Here is a 20643-nt window from a genome sequence, read left to right as displayed (position 1 = left end):
TTGTACCCATTATATCCATGATCATCTCCATTAATCCTAAATTCTTGGCAAATTAAAATACACTTCCCTTGCTCTGGTTTCCTCCAGAAACCACCACCCTTTCTAATTCCAGTGCTGACTCATCAGGATGCTACAGCATCTCTGACACCTGGTTTCCCTCCACCTCCTCCACTCTACCTCATCCTGTGAAATCCCATAGCTTGTGTATCTTTTACCCTTGCACTCAGTCCTGGATTACAGGTATGCATGTGTATATTTGGATAATGTCCTTATTATGTTGTAGATACTTGAATGCGGGACCAAGTTTAAGGATGCTGTAAATGATAGCCATGCTTTCAAAAGAGCCTATAAAAAACTGGTTTATAGAGTTAGAATGGAATAAGCCCAAAACCCTTATCTGAACACTCATTTGGTCCATCAAAAAACCTTTCTAAGCTCATCCTAGAGTATACCCACTTCTATATACCCTTGACTCACCAGCCTCCCTGCTCCAGCAGATACAGCTAAATGGTGGTCAGGACACCTCCTCCAGGCTCAGAATCCTTATGGAGACACTGTTCCAAGCACGATGGTCAGAGTTCCTCTGCAAGTATTATAGAAGGACTGACTTGTCCCAAGGCCATTTTCTATACTGAATCAAATTCTGGCTTCTGGTTTCTTTTTTCCACTGGATTTAATGAATAACCCACAAGGGATCGAAATCCTTTTGTCATGTGCCCAGTCTTCCAGATTTCAAAGACTACTTTCATAATTTGTTCCCTACATAGAAATCTAACTTCTTTGGGGTCCTCTTTACGGACTACAAAATAAAAAATTCAGACTTAAGCACAGGGTTTGAAAAGCCGTATTGTACCTGACTGAGCTCCCTCAGTCTAGGGAAGGCCTCCACTCTCCATGGAATCAACAGACCCCCCCCTCCCCACCTTCACCCTAGTTGAGTGAAGTCTGACAAGTTACTTAAGCTAAGCTTCTGTTTTCTTGTCCATAAAGTGGAAATAACCCCATCTCAGAGGACTGTTGTGAGAATTAAACGAGATGCTGAATTCTGAACTTCCGTTACTGCCAACAAAATTCATTTATTGTCCTGTTCACACTGGGTCAGGGCCAACTAAAACTCTCCATAGGTTATGGTGAGGTTAGGAGCTAACACATGTGAGACGTGCTGTACAGCACAGAGCAGACTGTCTCAAAAATTTCTGACTGGGGTCCTAATTCAGGTCTGCAGATTTCTGTTGAAAAGTTGAGGAGAATAAAGTCATACATAACTTGTTGTTCATGCTGCTGCTGCTGGGCTACCTGCATTTTTAAGGGGACTGGGAAACATACACAACTGGCCTCTTGAATTAATATGTCTAGTATACTGTTTCTAGTATGAATTAATTAGGATATCCTGTACTGGGAACTTCTCAGAAAGAACACACTTACTTTGGGGTTTTTAAGATATTATTTGAGAGAAAGAGAGAGTACACGTGAGTGCACTTGAGTGGGGGGGGGGATGGGCAGAAGGAGAGGAAGAGAGAAAGCTTCAAGCAGACTCCCTGCTGAGCACAGAGCCCAACATGGGGCTCAATCTCAGGACCCTGAGCCAAAATCAAGAGTTGGATGCTCAACCAACTGAGCCACTTAGGTGCCCCACCTTTTTTGTTATGTATGGTAGAACACACATAACATAGTTTATCAGTGGCAACATTTAGTACATTCACAATGTTGTACAACTGTTACCACTAGCCAGTTCAAAGGCATTTCATTCCTGAAAAGGAGATGCTGTACCCAATAGCAGTCATCCAACCCTCTCTCAGCCTCCAGCAACCACCAATCCACTTTCTGTCTCTCATGGATTTGCTGACCCTGGAAATTTCATATAAATGAAACCTTCTAATATACATGGCCTTATCTGGCTTTTCTCACTTAGCATGTTTTCAGGGTTCACCCACATTGTAGCATGTGTCAGCACTTCATTCTCTTTAATGACTAGATAATATTCCATTATAAGGATATCCTAACATTTTGTTTATCCATTCATCAGCTGCTCAACATTTGGGTTGTTTCCACCTTTGGGCTATTGTGAATAGTGCTGCTAAGATTCTGTGCAGGCATGTTTCATTTTTTAGATACCTAAGGAATGGAATTACTGGCTCACACAGTAACTCTGTGTTAAATTTTTGAGGAACTGACAGGACCTCTTCCACCACAGGTTCTTCATTTTACATTCCCACCAGAAATGTACAAGGGTTCCAATTCCTCTACATCTTTGTCAACACTTGTTATTGTCTGTCTTTTAAATTATACCCAGTCTATTGGGTATGAGGTGGTAGGTCACTGAGGTTATGACTTGCATTTCCCTAATAGCTAATAATGCTGAATATCTTTTCATGTGCTTGATGGCATTTTTACTTTTTTTTTTTTTTTTTAAGATTTTATTTATTTATTCATGAGAGAGAGAGGCAGAGACACAGGCAGAGGGAGAAGCAGGCTCCATGCAGTAAGCCCGACATGGGATTTGATCCTGGGTCTCTAGGATCACGCCCTGGGCTGAAGGCAGGCACTCAACCACTGAGCCACCCAGGAATCCCGGCATTTTTACTTTTCATCATTTTGTCAAGTTATTTGGAACAGGAAAAAGTACCTAAGGAAGTACATCTATTCCCAAATGGCTGATGATCAAAAACGGTCAGAACTCCACTTGTACAAACAAAGAACTTACTCAAAACCCCACATCATGGCTGTCACTTTCCACCCTGGCATCCGAGTCTGCTTTGGCATATGTGTCTAGCACAATCAAGCCAAGCCCCTCCCACATCATGATTCTAACTACACCTATCTTTGGCATATCCGTCTCCCTTTTATTTACTTATCCTCCCCCCTTCCTCGACCTCTTCCAAGGGCCACACCCTTTCTGCTATTTCCTATGCATCTGACCAGAGATACTTTTTTCTTCCTTCCCTTCCTCTATTTGTGTATTAGACCTTAGTTTGTTTCTGACACATCAATTCAGGTCTAGCACAGTGCCTGAACATGTGAACAAAGTAAGACATCTTCCAGCATTTGTAAGAGAATATGAATAGCTCCCATCAAAGATGGTGGTGGTGGTGGTGAAGCAGAGCCCCATGGGTCTCCTGAGCCACTGCCCCTTACTTTACCTGTGCAGATGCTGTGGCCCCCTGACCAGCTGTTCTTTGGCTATGGCTGAGAGCATGAGAATAAGGACTCCTATATTCTCTCCAAAGTGATTGATAGTACACATGATATCCTTTAAGACGACAACCAATTTGAATCAATTGTGAAAATTGGGTTTAAACAAAATAATTTTCACATACTTCAAAATTCAAAAATTTAAGAGAATAGATAAGCATAATAAAGTTATGAAAAACAGGCAATGATGTTTCAGATTTACATTCAGGATGTGCCCACTATGCAATCAGGAAGTATTAAATGTTAAACTAATTTTGACAACTTAGCTTTTACATCTCTAGTTTTTACTAATTATAGTACTTCATTTGCACATATAGTTACTTCAAAGCTAAGAAAAAGAATGCTTTTCTTGTAATAATTTCTTTAAAGTACAATTTATAGAACCTCCTCTTGGATGTTTTAGGAATTTATACAGAAATCAATATTTTAATGATATGGGGACTTAAACGGTAGGTGTGTATGTAGATATTTTATACATTACTTATAAATTATAAGATGATCTTTCTTTATAATTACTATAGCTAAGATCTTTCTTGTTCCCAAAGGGACAAAGACGTGTTGAGTATCTGTCACTTCAAAATCCAAATGACAAAAGTCACTTGCAAAGTCCAAAGGCATCTGTCACGTGTACAATTCCAGGACAAAAAATCTTTTTTCCAAACCCAAACTGAAATTAAACAATAAAAACAATAAATGGTCATGTTATAAGTGCTCTGAAGTACAAAATAGAAAATCCTGATAATATCCAATGAAAACACAAAATGCATACTCATACATATTGGTTTCAGACTACATGATGGTTCACTATTTAACACAGTCTTTTAGAACTATAACAAGCAGGATAGGATAATCTTCACTGCCATAAAATACAGCAAGTCAGAAAAAGTACACCTTTCTGATATATATAGAAAATTAAATCACATAGCTGTCAGACTGCTGAGGATCAAATTAACTACCCATTAGCCAACTGGGTGACCTCGGCAAGTTACTCATTCTCTTCGAACCCCAGTGTCCCCATCGATAAAATGGAAATAATTATAATAATACATACTTCAGAGGGCTATCATGAGTATGGAAGTATTTGTAAGGTGCTTAGAACAGCACCTGGGATACAGCAGGTACAAGGTTAAGCAAATAAAATAAATTCTCTATTGTTTCCTATTTTTGTGGTAAGGATTTTAATCTCTTTAAAATCTCTCTCTTTAAAATTTGCCTAACCTGCAACTAAAAGATGAGGGATTTTAGTCACTAACAACTGCTTTTTGGAGGCGCCTGAGTGTCTTAGTTGGTCAAGCATCTGACCCTTGGTTTCCGCTCAGGTCATGGTCTCATGGTTGTAGAATCAAGGCCCACATAGGATCCCCCACTCAATGGGGAGTCTGCTTCCCCTGTCCCTCTCCCTCTGCCCCTCCCCCTGCTCACTCTCTCTCAAAAAATTAAATAAAAATCTTAAAAGAAAAATAACTGCTTTGGCTCAACTTAGTGCTCTCATCAATTCTTTGTATATTCATAACATTTCTTTGAAGAAATTTCAGATACCTTTTTCTGCTCTTATTTTTAAGACCAAAGACTGATTTTGAGTATCAGGACAAAACTATAACAAATGTATTTCTTAAAGATGCATAACCTAAGAAAATAAAAATATAGATTGCATAACCTATAAACATTCTATCAGTAACAAAAGAAAATCTATGATTTTGTAGGTTTTCTGGTGATAAGGAGATAAAATCTTCTGTTTTGTGCACAATTTAAGAAACTGGGGCAAACAAATTAATAAATGATTCAAAATAATAGCTAACTAAACAGGAACAAAAGTCTAAATTTATGTAACGTTGAGCTGTAAGATCCTCAAAGCAAATCTGTAAACTCCCCAAAGAAAGTCTCCCGTTATTTGAGAAATAAATGAGAATGAGCTTTATTTTTCCAAGCTTTAAAAATGAAAAAGCTAGGGATCCCTGGGCGGTTCAGTGGTTTGGTGCCTGCCTTTGGCCCAGGGCGTGATCCTGGAGTCCTGGGATCGAGTCCCGCGTCGGGCTCCCGGCATGGAGCCTGCTTCTCCCTCCTCCTGTGTCTCTGCCTCTCTCTCTCTATGTCTATCATAAGATAAATAAATAAATCTTAAAAAAAAAAAAAGAAAAAGCTATTTCATATTTTTAATATTTTGCCAAAATTTTTTCCTCTGACCATTTGTTTTCCCTTTCTACTTTTTTCAATATTTTCTAAGTTTTCAAAAACAAACATTGTTTGATTTAGAGACAAAACTGAAAGTTTTATACATATTTCAGTTTCTTCTCTTATTTTTATTTTACTTTTTTTTTAGTTTTTTTTTTTTTTTTAGTTTCTTTTTTAGTTTTTTTACTTTCTTCTCTTAAACAAGTACTGTTCCTGAGGTGAACTGTGTACACATGATAAAGATTTGTGCATGCACTGCAACCACATATTCTGTCAATGAATTCTTTATGGGACTTATTATTTAACAATTAACATAGATTAAAATATTTCACCTACCAATCCTGACTACAGAGCTCTGGTTTCTGGCTTTGTTAGTTCCTCCCAATAAGGCAAAGTGGTTGCGCTCTTGCACATGTACTGCTGTGGTTGTTAATGTCTGTTAAACCTACACATTTAGCAGGTGATAAGGAATCACTTTTTCTTTGGAAAAAAGATATCAAATCCCTCACACAATCATTCAGTCTTCACATGTAATCAACTGTATGGTATTAAAAGTCTTCCATCTATCTTCAGGGTAAGGTCTTGTAAAGGGACAGGTTGTAAATAGTTTAGGCCCTTGTGGGAAACTTCTCTGTTGTAACCACTCAACTCTGCCACAGAAGCCTGAAAGCAGCCACAGAGGATATGTGAGAAAGCAGGTGTGGCCAGGTTCCAGTAAAATAATATTTACAATTAGGTGCTGGCCAGCCCTCTGGCTCCAGTTTGCTCACCTCTGCAGTTAAGGTACAACTAAGACAAGGTGATACTTGAGCAAAATGAACTTGAAAGAGACTTCAAAATATATACTAATTCTTATTATAATCTTCAAATGATTTAGAGTATTTAGCATAAAAATGACTAAAATTTGGTAGTTCTCTTAAATTAATATTTTATCTTAAATTACAGTTGGAAAAAAGCAATGACACATCTTCTAAGTATTCTCTACAATAGGAGAACAGAGTCTATTAATACAGAGTCTTTCAATCTCCATAGAAAATGACCAGCATACGACTTTTTTGGGGGAAGGATATATATCTGGCAGATTTACAGAAAATTAAAAATTTGAAGACAGGGATGCCTGGGTGGCTCAGCAGTTGAGCAGCTGCCTTTGGCTAAGGGCGTGATCCTGTAGTCCCAGGATCGAGTCCCACATTGGGCTCCCTGCATGGAGCCTGCTTCTCCCTCTGCCTCTGTCTCTCTCCGTGTCTCTCATGAATAAAATCTTTTAAAAAAATGTCTTCTATGTATAAAAAAAATTTGAAGACAAATGATGAGAGATTCCTAACTCTGGGAAACAAAGGGTTGCAGAAGGGAGGAGTGTGGAGGGATGGGGTGACTGGGTGACAGGCACTAAGGAGGGCACTTGATGGGATGAGGACTGGGTGTTATATACTATGTTGGCAAATTGAATTTAAATTTTAAAAAAAGGAAAAAAGAAAATAAAAAACTGGTATTATTTGTCAAGTATCAGAGAGTTAGAATAACTTAAATTTTGGATATTTACATTAAAATATTTTCCATGAAGTGTGAGTCATCTCACCCTGCAAAACATGCACAAATACCTCTGTTCATATAGATAAAACAGAAAATCAGCATTTCTGCTGCTTTGTAAATTCTAAATATTTTTCAAGAATTTTATCAAATGGTAAGTCATATTACATCAGCTATTCCTATTTTCTAAGAAGTAAACTATATTATTTAAATACATTTAAATGACAGAAGTCCCATCATTGCTTGGCATTTCTCCTGTTCACTTCTTGGTGACTTCCAGTGTCAACAAAACTTTTATACACTCCCCTTAGGTGTGTTACCCTAACATAAGGAGGGAACTATAAGATAATAAAGCTCTTATAGAGAGTATCCTCTATGAATGAGAATCAAGAGGCACAATAATAGCATCAGAATTTCAAACAATGGAACTACTGCATAGATAATAAAAGGAATCAAAATGTAAAAACAAAACCCAAATTAGAAGTTAATTTGCAAAATCAACAAAAAGACAACTCAATTAAAAATGGGCAAAGGATCTGAATAGACATTTCTCCAAAGAAGACACTCCAAAGAATGTGAGAAGATGCTTAGCATCCTTAGTCACTAGGGAAATGTCAATCAAAACCCAAATGAGATAGTACTCCATACTCCCTAGGATGGCTATTATCAAAAAGACAGCAGATGTTAACAAGGATGTAGAGAAATTGGACCCTCACACACTGCTTGTGGGAATGTAAAACAGTACATTCATTTTGAAAAACAGATTGGTGTCTCCTCCAAAGGTTAAATGTAGACTTACTGTAAGAGCCAGGCATTGCACTCCTAAGTGTACACCTAAGAAAAACATGTACACTTAAAACTTGTACATCAATGTTCATAGCAGCATTATTTATAATAGTTAAAAGATAGAAACAACCCAGGTATCTATCAACTGATAAATGGATAAATAAAGTGTGGTACACCTATACAATATTATCCATCCATAAAAAGAAAGTACTCATCATACATGCTACAGTGTGAATGAATCCTGAAATCATTACACTAAGTGAAAGAAACTAGTCACAAGGGATGCCTGCCTGGGTGGCTCAGACCTTGGGTGTCTGCCTTCAGCTCAGGGTGTGATGCCGGAGTTCCGGGATCAGGCCCCACATCGCTCTCTGCAGGGAGTCTGCTTCTCCCTCTGCCTAGGTCTCTGCCTCTCTCTGTGTGTCTCTCATGAATAAAATCTTAAAAACTGTGTATACCTTAAATGTGTGAATTGTACTGTATGTAGTTATATCTCAAAGCTGCTATGACAAAAATTAATCTGCAGATTTCAAAAGAGCTAAATACAATTTAATAGTGATGGAAAATAGTCACTGAAATTGAAAACAATGGAATCAATTAGAAAATAAAAATTTTAAAATACCATTTACAACAGAGGACAAAAACCACCACAAATAAGAATGCATATATAAAAATGTGCAAGATTTCTACAATTAAAAACACAAAATAGTGCTGAGAGAAATAAAGGAAGTCCTAAATAAATTTTTTAAAAGTGCATCTTCAGGGTGCCTGGGTGGCTCAGCAGTTGAGCGTCTGCCTTTGACTCGGCATGATCCCAGAGTCCTGGGATCAAGTTCCCCATTCAGCTTCCTGTATGGACTCCGCCTGTATCTCTGCCTCTCTCTCTCTCTCTCTGTCTCTGTCTCTCATGAATGAAAAAATAAAATCTTAAAAAAAAAAAAAAAGTGCCATCTTCATGAATTAGAAGACACGGTATTGTTAAGATGTCAATTCTTCCTAAATCTACTTACAGAGTCAATCTGTAGTCCAAATCCTAGGAGATTTTTTAGTGGAAACTGACAAGCTGATTCTAAAACATACATAAACACAAAAGTCCTATGATAGCCAAGGCAATCTTGAGTAAAAGGGTCTACTTGTTCTACTTGATGTCTACTACTAGGTATCAGGGTACATTAGGAAGTCACAGTGATTAAGACAGTGTGGCACACAGACAGCAAAGTGCAGTAGTTGTGTTGCTTCCTTGCTTTCCAGTGATAAACCCATGTGACATGTTACAAAAATGGATAATTAAAAGAGAAAGTGCAGCAAAGAAATGAATAGTAACAAGAGTAAACAGAGTTGAAGTAGCAGCTGCCTATGAAAATGTTGACACTGTGGCCAGTTCGGGAGACTGGAAGTGCAGTCACAAGAACTTAGTGAAGCCCAAACTTATCAACACAATGAGCAAAATGGTTATGACAAAAAGAATGGAGATATTTTAGAAAAAGTCAAATCAAAGAAAACATTAAAAGAACTATTGGGAATACCTCGTCCCACTGAAATCACAAAAGATAAAATGCTAGAAGCTGATGCAAGCTTAGGAAAGAGCATGACAATCTGCAAAAGCATACAGAAGAGGCCAATTCTGTATTCTGAGTTACAGGAGGAGACAAATGCCACTGAACTAAATAAAGAAAAATGCTTATAAATCAGTGCTTCTAATGCTTTAAGTTACTATGTACTAAACAGTTTTACTATTTTTTTCATTTCCCTATACATTTATAACTGAGAATAAGAGAATTTTTAGTGTTTTTTGACAAACATTTTCAAAGGTCATGGGGCAATCCTAATTTTCCCCATTGATTATTAAGATGGCTTTCAATAGTTTTAACTTTCAATAGTTTTAACTCATTTTTATGGTCCTGCAACGCCACCTAAAATGAGGTCTGGGGATGCCTAGGTTGCTCAGTGGTTGAGCGTCTGCCTTTGGCTCAGGGTGTGATCCCAGATTCCTGGGATTGAGTTCCACATTGGGCTCCTTGCATACAGCCTGTTTCTCCTCCCTCTGCCTCTCTTTCTGTGTCTCTCATGAATGAATAAAATATTTTAAAAAATAAAATAAAATGAGGCCTGTATGTAAAATTAATGAATTAAATGTATTATTTCAGAAATTAGAAAAAGAGTAATTCTAAAGTAATGGAAAGAAGAAAGTAGAGGTAAGAGTAGAGATTCATGAAATAGAAAACAAAATACAATGGAAAGAACTGAAAAACTGGTTCATGAATAATCAGGAATAATCAAGTAAAATGTATAGCCTTACAAACTTACATCACCTACTCTACAGAAGAGAATAATGTCAATAAAAAAAAAAAAACAACTGTACTCTGGGCGCGCCCGAGTGGCTCCGTGGTTGAGAGTCTGCCTTTGGCTCAGGTAGTGGTCCTGAGCTCCTGGGATCAAGTCCCTCATTGGGCTCCCTGCATGGAGCCTGCTTCTCCCTCTGCCTGTGTCTCTGCCTCTCTCTGTGTGTCTCTCAAGAATAAATGAATAAAAAAAAATCTTTAAAAAGAAAAAAAAACCTGTACTGTTTTTGTGTTCTCAAATATTTGTGCATATGAAGTAGCAACAGAGAGGCATCTTTCTGGTCTTTGAAACTTTTTTTTTCTTAAAGATTTTAATTATTCATTCATGAAAGACATACATAGAGAGAGAGGCAGAGATATTGGCAGAGGGAGAAGCAGGCTCCATGCAGGAAGCCTGATGTGGGACTCAATCCTGGGACTCCAGGATCATGCCCTGAGCCAAAGGCAGACGCTCAACCGCTGAGCCACCCAGGTGTCCCTAGTCTTTGAAACTTTAAAATCCACAAGGCACATTATCTCATTTCATCTTCAAACAACCCAGAAGGTATTGCCGAGATCCCCTTTAGGCACGCCAACCTACTCACAGACACTAAATGTTGCCCAAAGTCACACAAGTTGATAAGAGGAAAATAACAACATAAACTTTACTGAGCATCTCTTAGGTGGTGGGCAGCATGCTACCTGCCAGGGTCTCAAGGGAAAATAAAATTTAGCCTGGCGTCCTTGTCCTATGTCACAGGATATTACCTGACCCTCAGTTGGGGTTGGGGGGAAGCTCTATGACCCATGTAGCACCCAACATCACCTACCATACTCTCTAAGGGTCACCAACTCTTATCACCCTTGTTCTGTCTTGCTTGGCTGCAGAGTACATAGCCAAGGACACAGGACTCAATGTGGTTGCTCATGGAGGTTCTCTTTTCCCTCCATGCAGGAAGTGACCACCAAGTTTACCCTCAGAGCCTATTAGCCACATCAAGGAAACAGTGGGTTACTGCCCACACTGCAGATAATGCAGGGAAAATTTATCTATGAAAATCTTGAGGATGAGACAAGACACAGAGGAGGCACTTAATGAGATTTGAGTTTTTGTATAAAGCATAGCAGTACAAGTGCAAAAGTCAAGCAATACTTGTAAGAGCCATATACACTATCCATATAATATATATATATGTTAACTTCTCTGTAATTTCCATCCTTCCTAACCCCAATATAATACCTGGCATATATGGTCAGCACTCTAGTGAAACCACTATTTTCAAGGGGACCAGTGACCTCTAATCACCACAACTGCCAGCCTCTCCACAGTCTTTGGCCACTGACACTCTGCTTCCTGCTCATCTCCCTCTTGGAAAGGTCCTCATTAGGGAGTTCCCATCTCCCTCTTCAAGGCCCTTTCTTGGCTAGCTCTTTCCTTTTCCCTTTGCCTCAGTGAAGTATAGTGGAGAGATGAAAAACTCAGATTCTAAGGTTGAACCACCTATTATCAACTGTGTGATTTAGGGCACACCCTTCCCTCCCAGGTCTTACCTATAAATCAGAGATAGTGAAAGTGCCTACACCCAACTCATAGGGCCATTGAGTCAATGAGATGAAATAACACCCATCAGGTGCTTCACCCTGTGCCTGGAAGAGCCAGGACTCATTGTTTGCTGTAAGGCATCCTGTATAGGAGCATCCTCATGCGAAGAAAAGACCAGAAAAGAATAGAGTGGTGACACAGTGGTTGTGTTACAGTGGTAAAATTATAGGGGATTTTCTCTAGTCCCCCAGTTTTCAAATATGAGGCCATGAGGTCACATCAACACATGGGCAGAGAGGAAGAAGAGAAAAGGAAAGAAAAGAGAGAAGCAGAGACTGAGAAAATGCACCTCAGAGTTCAAGATTACAAGACACTCAAAAGCTGAAAAGGAAAACAAAAGGGCAATAAAACAGCAACTACCCCCAAATCCCTAACTCCTCCTCTGTGCTTGGAGTCCCTTCCCAAATAGGAATAGACCACAAAGGATAGGTATGGTTTTCAGGAGAAAAAGCAAGTGTCCAGAAGAAGCAATAATCATAACATCTGAAGTATACATGTTACTGAAACCACACACCCCAACGTGGGAGAAAAACATAATCCCACTCAGAGACACACACAGAATGCCAGAAGCACTATGCAGTCTGAGACACACCAAAGTGAGGACATTTGTGTAAGTCCTTTCATTTCATTGAAAGTTGCTGAAACAAGACCTCTGGTACCAGAACTGCCTGATGTGGTAGCTTCATCAGGTGTCCTAACAGCTATGCCCTCTCCCTCTCAGATGTATTCCTTGGCTAACCATACTGGGGAAAGCTCTCTGGCTTCAGGGTCATGGGACATAAGAGGATGCATGCGCTAGGGTGGATGGGGAAAGGTTTCCTCCATTGTAAAGAGCACAACTGAGAAGAAATTCCCCTTCCTGCTTTTTGGATACAAAGGGAGGAGAAAGGATATGATGCCTAAGACTAGCAATGGCAGGCGTCTTGGTACCATGAGGAGTAGGGCTTGAGGATGAGAAGAAAGAGAGAAGGAACCTGAGTTCTTACTGATTACCCAACCAGGAACCTGCTACTCCAGGCTTTCTTATGTGGGATAATGAGCATCTTTAATGCTTAAGGCACTAGTAATTGGGTATTTGTTACTTTTAGGCAAAAGCATCTTATTATTCATAGAGCATTTGGTGAGCTGATATGTTAAGAGGAATATATAAATGGAAACACCCATAGCCAGGAATCAGAAATGGCAGGGCTACAGCTCTGTCTTAATAGATGCCAATCCAAATGACAAAAAATAAAAGGCTAATCAATTTTCTCCTCTGGCTTTTAGCTCCTTCTCTCCCTCCCCCACCTCCAAAGTAAGAAGAGAGACTGAAATGCTCAGTTTTGCCACTCTAACACTGATAATGCATTTGGCCAGGTTTTCCAAGTAGAATCTTCTCAGCAGTTTCTACGAATAAGGTGGATATTTAACCTAGAAGACAGTTTCTTCATCCATTTCCCAAAATCCAAAAGTCTCAGAATAAGTATAACAGAAATTTCAGGTAAAAAAAGACTATATATAAAGTTCTCCTACAGCAACATTAAAAAATAGGAGTTCAACATTAAAATGAAAACTACTCTTGTAATCTGTTTTAGAAATCCTAAGAATTCTTCAACATCCCTTTCACTTCCTTCCTGAGGAAAATTTTTAAATTGAAACTTTTAGAACTATAGGATTTGTTGGAGGTAGTGGAGACACAAAGGTTTTTCAGAGATAATAATACTCTAAAGGAATGAAAACTTTAAATGATTCAAGATCTTTACATATGAAAGGACCCTTCAGTTTTATTAGATACTATCATAACAAAGTTATGAATACCAACACCCAAAGTCAGTAATTAGACAATAAAACCTTCTTGAAAAATGAAAAAAAAATAGAACCTACCATAGGTCTCTTTTTTCTATGAATCATTCATTACTCTTTCATACAGGGAATTTAAACAAACAGGAGTATTTTAGCCTATACTTTAAACAAAAATTTAAAAAAAGCAGGCACATGAAAACAATTTAAACATTAAGGCTCTGAAAGCAACGCTTGCTAGGGTGGCACTTTGTTGTGAAATTGCTGCAAATGAGCAGAAAATTACTAACTATATGACATGGTGAATATAAGCAAAAAGACAACTTGAAACAAAAACAAAACACAGAAGTTATTTCCATTCCCTCTAAATAAAACGCATGTCCACATGAAAGAAATTTTGCCACTGCAACATATTTTCCTCATTGAAACTGAAGTTTTTGGCCTATGTTTGTAACAACGCAGTTGCTGTGGAAATAGCTGATTCAATGTTATGAACTCACAGCTGCTTAAAGTAAGGTGTGGAACAGAAATCTTATTTAAATAGTGGCAAGAACGATAAAACATTAAAAAGGCAAACTGAATAATGGTGGATCAGAGCACTGTATGGTTTAATGCAAGGGTCATACATTTTCCCGTGGCGCCTGACACAAATAGGATGTTTCTTTTTAATTTAATCCTATTTTTGGCAACCTCTAATCATCTCCATCATCCTAGTAAGTTTTACTATCTCGTTCTGTCTACACAATCCAGTGTGTATTTTTTTTAAGCTGACTCTGCTGAGGACAGAGTTTCTAGAGTCCATACCTTGCCAGAACATACACAAGTGATGGCACCAACAGAACACAAGTCACAGCTTTGAAAAATTTCTGCATGTACCTCATTCTATTAAATAGAGCAGTACAGACTTAGTCATCCCACGACATCACTTCAGGCTTAGGTTTCAAGACTCTTTACAAACTCTTCAAGAACCAAAGTCGTCAGAAAATATTCCTGAGTGCACAGTTCCACTTCACATCCTGCAGCCCAGCCCCCAACCCCAGCACTGTTACCACACCTTGAATTTGTTTCTCCACTTTTAAGGGTCACGTAAGAGTTCTCCAAGCAATCTTGAACACCCTTAAGACACTTTACAGAAATCATGCGAATTATTTGATTCCTAAATGTTTGTTTATACACACCTCTTCTCAGCTTCCCTTTTTGCTTTTGAATTGGAGACACACTTTTCTTTAAATACACCCACTTCACCAATATTTTCTTCTGCTATGCTGAACATTTCAAATTATGACAAATACTTAAAAGCCAGAAATCTTACCCTTTGTAAAAAGAAAAACATTTTAATTTAAAACAAAACATATTCATTCTTTATTCAAGATTTTAAAATGATGCTTATGTGTGGGGTTATTAGAAAAGGAAAAACAGTGACTTTTCCACCCATAGGAGAGGGCGCAGTGAATGGACTCTGTAAACAGAAACCCAGATTCCCTCTGCAACTGGTGCTGCTGAGGGCGTGGCTGCCCTCCGCATGTGCACAGGAGATCAATTCATACCAGCAAAACCGGAAAAATCACAACTGAGAGCAACTGTGGAAGCAGTGAGAGCCAAGAGCAGGACGTAAAGGAGTCTGACTTTCTGCTAGGTGAGTCACAGGAAACACTCCTGCCAGAGTCAGGAGGCCTGCCGTGCCCATCTCCTTCAGTTAAGAATGTAGGTCAAAGCTCCTGGGGCTTTATGCTCTAGGGATCCAAGGGGAAGAGCTCGGGCCCAAGTTTAGAGCCAGAAGCTCAATTCCTAGGGAGCAAGGAGGCCAGTCATTGGGCTTGGCCTGCCCTCTAACCAAGCCTCCACTTTCAACAGACCACAGCAAACTCAATCATTCCAGAAGTGAACACACTGGAGTACTGGGCTAGCTCTTCCTACTACTCTGGATTTGGGCCACTTCATGTTTCTTTCAAGGGCTCACAAGAGGAAAGGCCCTGGAACCAGCTCAACTTGCGTTTGTATATAAAGGACAGTAAGCTCACCCAGTTCTGTTGACACGGGGGACCCGGTGGCAATCTCACCAATCTTGGCCACTCCATCGTAGTAGGCTTTTCCCGCAAGGATCATAGCTAGACAAGGAAGGTGACACACACAAGTCATCACTCAGACAAAGAAAAGAGGAAGTGCCATTGAGGTTTGCTTCCAAATATCCCTCAGTCCCTTCCAGGTGCAGGAAGATTTGGGCTGTGCCGATGGTGGCTCTCAGAAGGCAGGGCTTTTGCTTAATTGCTGTGCCAAGGGGCAGTGGTCCCTTCACTGCTCTTCCAGAGGCCCTCACCTGGTGGAAAACCATATAGGATCCTTACCTTAGACCAGACTTTAGGAACATTCAACAGCAGGTATTGGAATCTAGAAAAGGCCCTGCCTTCAACATGATACCAGTTCCAGGGTGGATGTTTTCAATATCAAATCAGGGCTGGAAACACAACCACTCCAGCAAGAAATCTTTCCTCAGCTGGTTATTCTACAGCCATACAGGTCTACAACATTATTAGTTAAAAAAAATTGTATAGGGTGGCCCAGGAACCTGGTCTTTCAATGGAGTTTTTATTTTTTTCTATTGAAAAAGGGTATTCTGAGCCTGCGGCTCAGAACAACAATATCCTTGCTGTTAGGGAAAAAAAAATCTATGAAATTTGAAATACATTATCATTACAAAAACACAAGAGAATTACTGAAAAATAACTGAAGTTTCTATCCTCCCTCTACTATACCCTTTTGGCAGAGACAAGGAAAACTTTTATTGCTATATAAACTGAATTCTAATCATCCTAAAAATACTACTTCTCCTTTCAAATTGATTCTGAAGACTAAATTATAAGGTACAGAAATCTGTTTTTGATTTTTCTTTGGGGAGGGAAATTGGGGGCAGGACAGACTTGGGTTTGAACCTTTACTTTTAATGACATGACCTCCTTGGGCAATGTAGCTATCCTTTCTGAAGCAAAGGATGGTCATCTATAAAATATCCTAATACTGTGAGCACAAGACAAATAAATGGAAGCTATTAATATGGATTCCTTCCTTCACTTTACCACAAGCTAAGTTTGCGGAGATTGACAATGTACAACAAGCAAGCTTTTCAACAAGACCTAGCCTACTTCGGGTGATTTTGAAGAAAATTTATTTCACTTGAAGACCAACTTTGAAGATCATAGAATTTTGGAGCTAAAAGAGCCCTTAGGAATCTCTAAGATTCCTTTCCTTTTACTGCAAAGAAAACTAGAGGCCATACCAACTGCTTTGCCCCAATTTTATAATGGATATTGTTTTAAAATGGTGAATTAAAAAAGGCATTTCAAGCATAAAAAAGTGAGGGAGGGTGTCACAGAACAAGTTATATACAAGTCCAGATGAAGATATTCCTGGCCAAAAAAGCAGTAGTTTCATGGCAAATTCATCCATGGTAGCATTTCTTGAAGAGTTAAAAAATTACAGAACTTACAGCTTTTACTATATATGCATACAAGTTTAAGAATGATTATGCTCTATTATATGATTATTTCATAAGACTGAGAATAACCTTGAAGCATAATTGTAAAAAAGAACAGTAACAAGTAGCATTTATGTGGACTTTCCAAGCCATTATTTAAGTTCATCTACCTAGGAATATGAAGACGTGGGTCAGTGGTGTTATCACCCTGTTTCATGAAGGAGAGCGGAGCAGAGATATGCTGGGACATGCCCAAGGTCGTGGCAAATAAGAGGGAGTGCACACAACTCCAGCTAAGGTCACTTTCTCAGTTCTAACTTATGGTGCTTTTCGAGTCTCTGGTCTCAGCCAGAACTGAAAAAGAGAAGACTCCACTTAAAAACAAGGTTGGTAGCCAATAAACTATCAAGTTAATACATGCAATATTTTAATATGAAGATTTTAAATTGTAAGATACTGATAAAGCTGACAAGCAGATTGATGGGAGAATAGCATAGTTTTATACAATATATAAACAAAATTTTTGGTCTACATTCACGTTACATCAAAATTTTTCATTAACATTTCTTATGTTTAAAACTAACCTCAGAATGGTAAAATATCCTTGCTTTTATGATAAAGTGGAATTAACTTTAAAAACTATATAATTTGGGATGCCTGGGTGGCTCAGGGGTTGAGCGTCTGCCTTTGGCTCAGGGCGTGATCTCAGGATCCGAGATTGAGTCGCACATTGGGCTCCCTATGGGGAGCCTGCTTTTCCCTCTGCCTATGGCTCTCTCTATCTCTCTATCTCTCTCTCTCTCTGTGTCTCTCATGAATAAATACATCTTTAACAAAAATAAATAAAATAAAAACTAATTTACCCAGAACTTTATAAAAAAATCAAATTATATTTTCATAATTTTGCTATCCCCCCTTTGTGAATACATTGAGATTATCTATCACATTTTTAAAAAATATTTTATTTATTTATTCATGAGAGACACACAGAGAGAGGCAGAAACACAGGCAGAGGGAGAAGCAGGCTCCATGCAGGGAGCCCGATGAGGGACCCAATCCTGGGACTTCAGGATCACGACCTGAGCTGAAGGGAGGCACTAAACCGCTGAGCCACCTAGGTGGCCCTCTATCAATTATTGTTTTAAGGACAAAGCATATTTGTTCTATTTTAGTGGCTGACCAATTCATCAATTTAATCTATATACTTCTACCAGATAATTTTCCCTTAAAATATGATTTCATCAGGTTACAGTTCTTCTCAAAAACTTTTAATGGCTTCCACTGCCCACAGTGTAAGTCAATATTCCAGAGTTCATGATAGATTTGTACAGCAATGGTCTTCAATAAACCACACCTTCCGGAATTCCCAAGCTTTGTAGTAGCCTATACATCAATGGGTGGCTTGGTCATCTGACTTGCTTTGGCCAATGGGGTACCAGCAAGCATAACTCCCACAGGGGTTTGCACTTTAGAACAGCCTACTATGCCCATGGGAGGGAGAGAGCCCAGTGCCCCTACTGACTGCAACTGTAGGATTGGGACCCTGGGGGATAGAGAACTGCACTGCTTTACAGGACTTAAGAAATAATTAACTATTGTTATCTTAAGTCACCAAATTTAGGGACACCTGATTATATGACAATAGGTAACTGATGCTGCAAATGCATTAATAACCTGACCCTACTCCAGCTTGTATTTTACTATTTCCCAACAGCTTCCCACCCATGCCAATGTGGACCTCAAATCTTGGCTTGGATGTGGTCTATTCTGCCTGAAACCTACCATTTGTCACCTAGCACAGCTTCTACAAGGCCCCCTCCCTGCCCTGTCCCCCACCAACCTTGACTGCTCAAATTCCTGTGACATTGCTCGTCCCATGCTCTTTGTTAGCTGTACATGTTGTCCTGATTTATGACCTGTCGACTGCACATCTGGCATCCTCAACTATACTACAAACTCTTACCAAGGACTTCACAAATTCATCTCAATTTCTCAACGGCTTGAGTAAAAAACAGATGTATTTTTCCTGCAAAAATACTGGAAATACTTTCAAAGTACAGAATAGTCCCCTTGAGGAGAAGCCTTGCTAGCAAGAGACTAAACTGCTGGAAGGTCCCTGAGTCACCTTATAAAACTCTGTTTCAGAGAGGCGGCAAGTGCTAGAAGGAAAAACAACAACAACAACAACAACAAAAAACCCCACTTGCAGGTCATGGTGATTTCCTTCACAGGGGCATCTAAGGCCATGACTTTGTGGCCTTATGACTAAGCAGTCATCAAGGGAGAATCAGTTGTGCAAGAATTCTAAAACAAATCTCTTTCCTGTTCTTTGAAGGAGTGAGGGCTTACCTGCAGAAGTCACTGACACTACTTGGGGGGTGAGGGAGGATTTCCCGATGCTGAAAATCTCTGGTAAATAGCACAGAGATCAAGAAAGTAAATAAGCACTTTACTTTTCCATGACCGTGACAACTGGGCACCTGTCATACAGTCTAGCTACCACACTCCTTTCCTGGGGCATGCTTATGCTGAGGGTGTGTGAGGTCACAGTTTTCTTCTCAAAATCTCAAGAGGGAGCAGCCAGAGGTAGGCCATGGTGAAAGAGAAAAACAAAAGATATATACATAAAAGACACAAAACTTGATCTGAAGTCTTTTCTACTCATTACTTGGTGGTCTTTGTGAACCAGAGTAGAGGGTGAAACTGGGGTCTGAATATTTTGTAGGTGATATTTGTTACACAGGAAGACTTGTTTTGCCCGTGTTAGAATCTGATGATTACTATCATCTCAAGTTTTTAAGGTAATCATTGATAACATTCACCTTTTATTAGGGAAATGCATGTCAGCTTCCTCAAATGAAACCTCCTGAAACTAGCATACAACTCTGGTTCACAAAGCCAATGCTTGAATTCATTTTACAGAACCACTCATTTTGAAATGAGAATCTAAGTTTAACCTTTAATTTAGATGTTTTTCCATTCAGGCTATTTGCTCATATCACTATCACAAGTTATACACCCAAAAGCAAGGAATTCTTCTATAGAAAGAGAACAATTCCTCTGTATCCGCAAGATACTAACAAATATTTTAAGTATACATTTCATATGTGTTATTAGTTCATAAAGAAGTTGGTTTGCAAAGTAGAAAACATGTTTATGGCAATGATATAAAACACTGAGTCATAAAAAAAAACACTGAGTCATGCCAAAAAACCATGATTTGATCATTAAAATGCATCATGTATAACAGTCTATTACTCCATTAATTTTGTAAATTTAAGTTCAATTAATTGGGATGCCTTGGTGGCTCAGGGGTTGAGCATCTGCCTTTGGCTCAGGGTGTGATCCCGGGGTCCTGGGATTGAGTCCAGCAACAGGCTCCCTATGGGGAGCCAGCTTCTCCCTCTGCCTATGTCTCTGTGTCTCTCATGAATAAATAAATAAAATCTTTAAAAAAAATAAATTCAATTAATTACCATTTAATGTATTATTGGTTATGATTCCATTTATTCATCTCAAATATATTAATATCCTACGATTGCAAACTTCCATACAATGAAATGTAAATAATTTCTACCAACTTAAAGATATTTTAAGAATTCACTATTAAGCACTTCAAAATAATTAAGTAGAATATTTAATGAATGTTTTTTATAGGTGCACCGTATTTATAAATTTAGAAAAGAGACTTACCATTAACAGCTTTTTCATAATTTTTTCCTAGGTTTATTAAATTTCGTAGCCCAGGATTGAACTGTTCCATAACATTCTGACAAATAAACAAAATA

The 20643-nt window shown here is 38.8% G+C and overlaps 1 protein-coding gene across 2 annotated transcripts in view; it reads right to left on the bottom strand.

Moving 5' to 3' along the window:
- Positions 1-20643, bottom strand: part of BAIAP2L1 (BAR/IMD domain containing adaptor protein 2 like 1) — an 87765-nt gene that overhangs the window by 43065 nt on the left and 24057 nt on the right. For both annotated transcript variants that reach the window (XM_025986257.2, XM_025986258.2), the window contains exons 2-3: positions 20549-20624; positions 15405-15491 (exon numbers count right to left, since the gene is read on the bottom strand). In XM_025986257.2, the coding sequence (XP_025842042.1) occupies positions 15405-15491; positions 20549-20624 (163 nt within the window). The remainder of the gene's footprint in view (positions 1-15404; positions 15492-20548; positions 20625-20643) is intronic.

Source organism: Vulpes vulpes, chromosome 3, assembly GCF_048418805.1.
Source record: "Vulpes vulpes isolate BD-2025 chromosome 3, VulVul3, whole genome shotgun sequence".
NCBI classification, from domain to species: domain Eukaryota; kingdom Metazoa; phylum Chordata; class Mammalia; order Carnivora; family Canidae; genus Vulpes; species Vulpes vulpes.
This window is presented reverse-complemented; position numbering and strand designations above follow the sequence as displayed.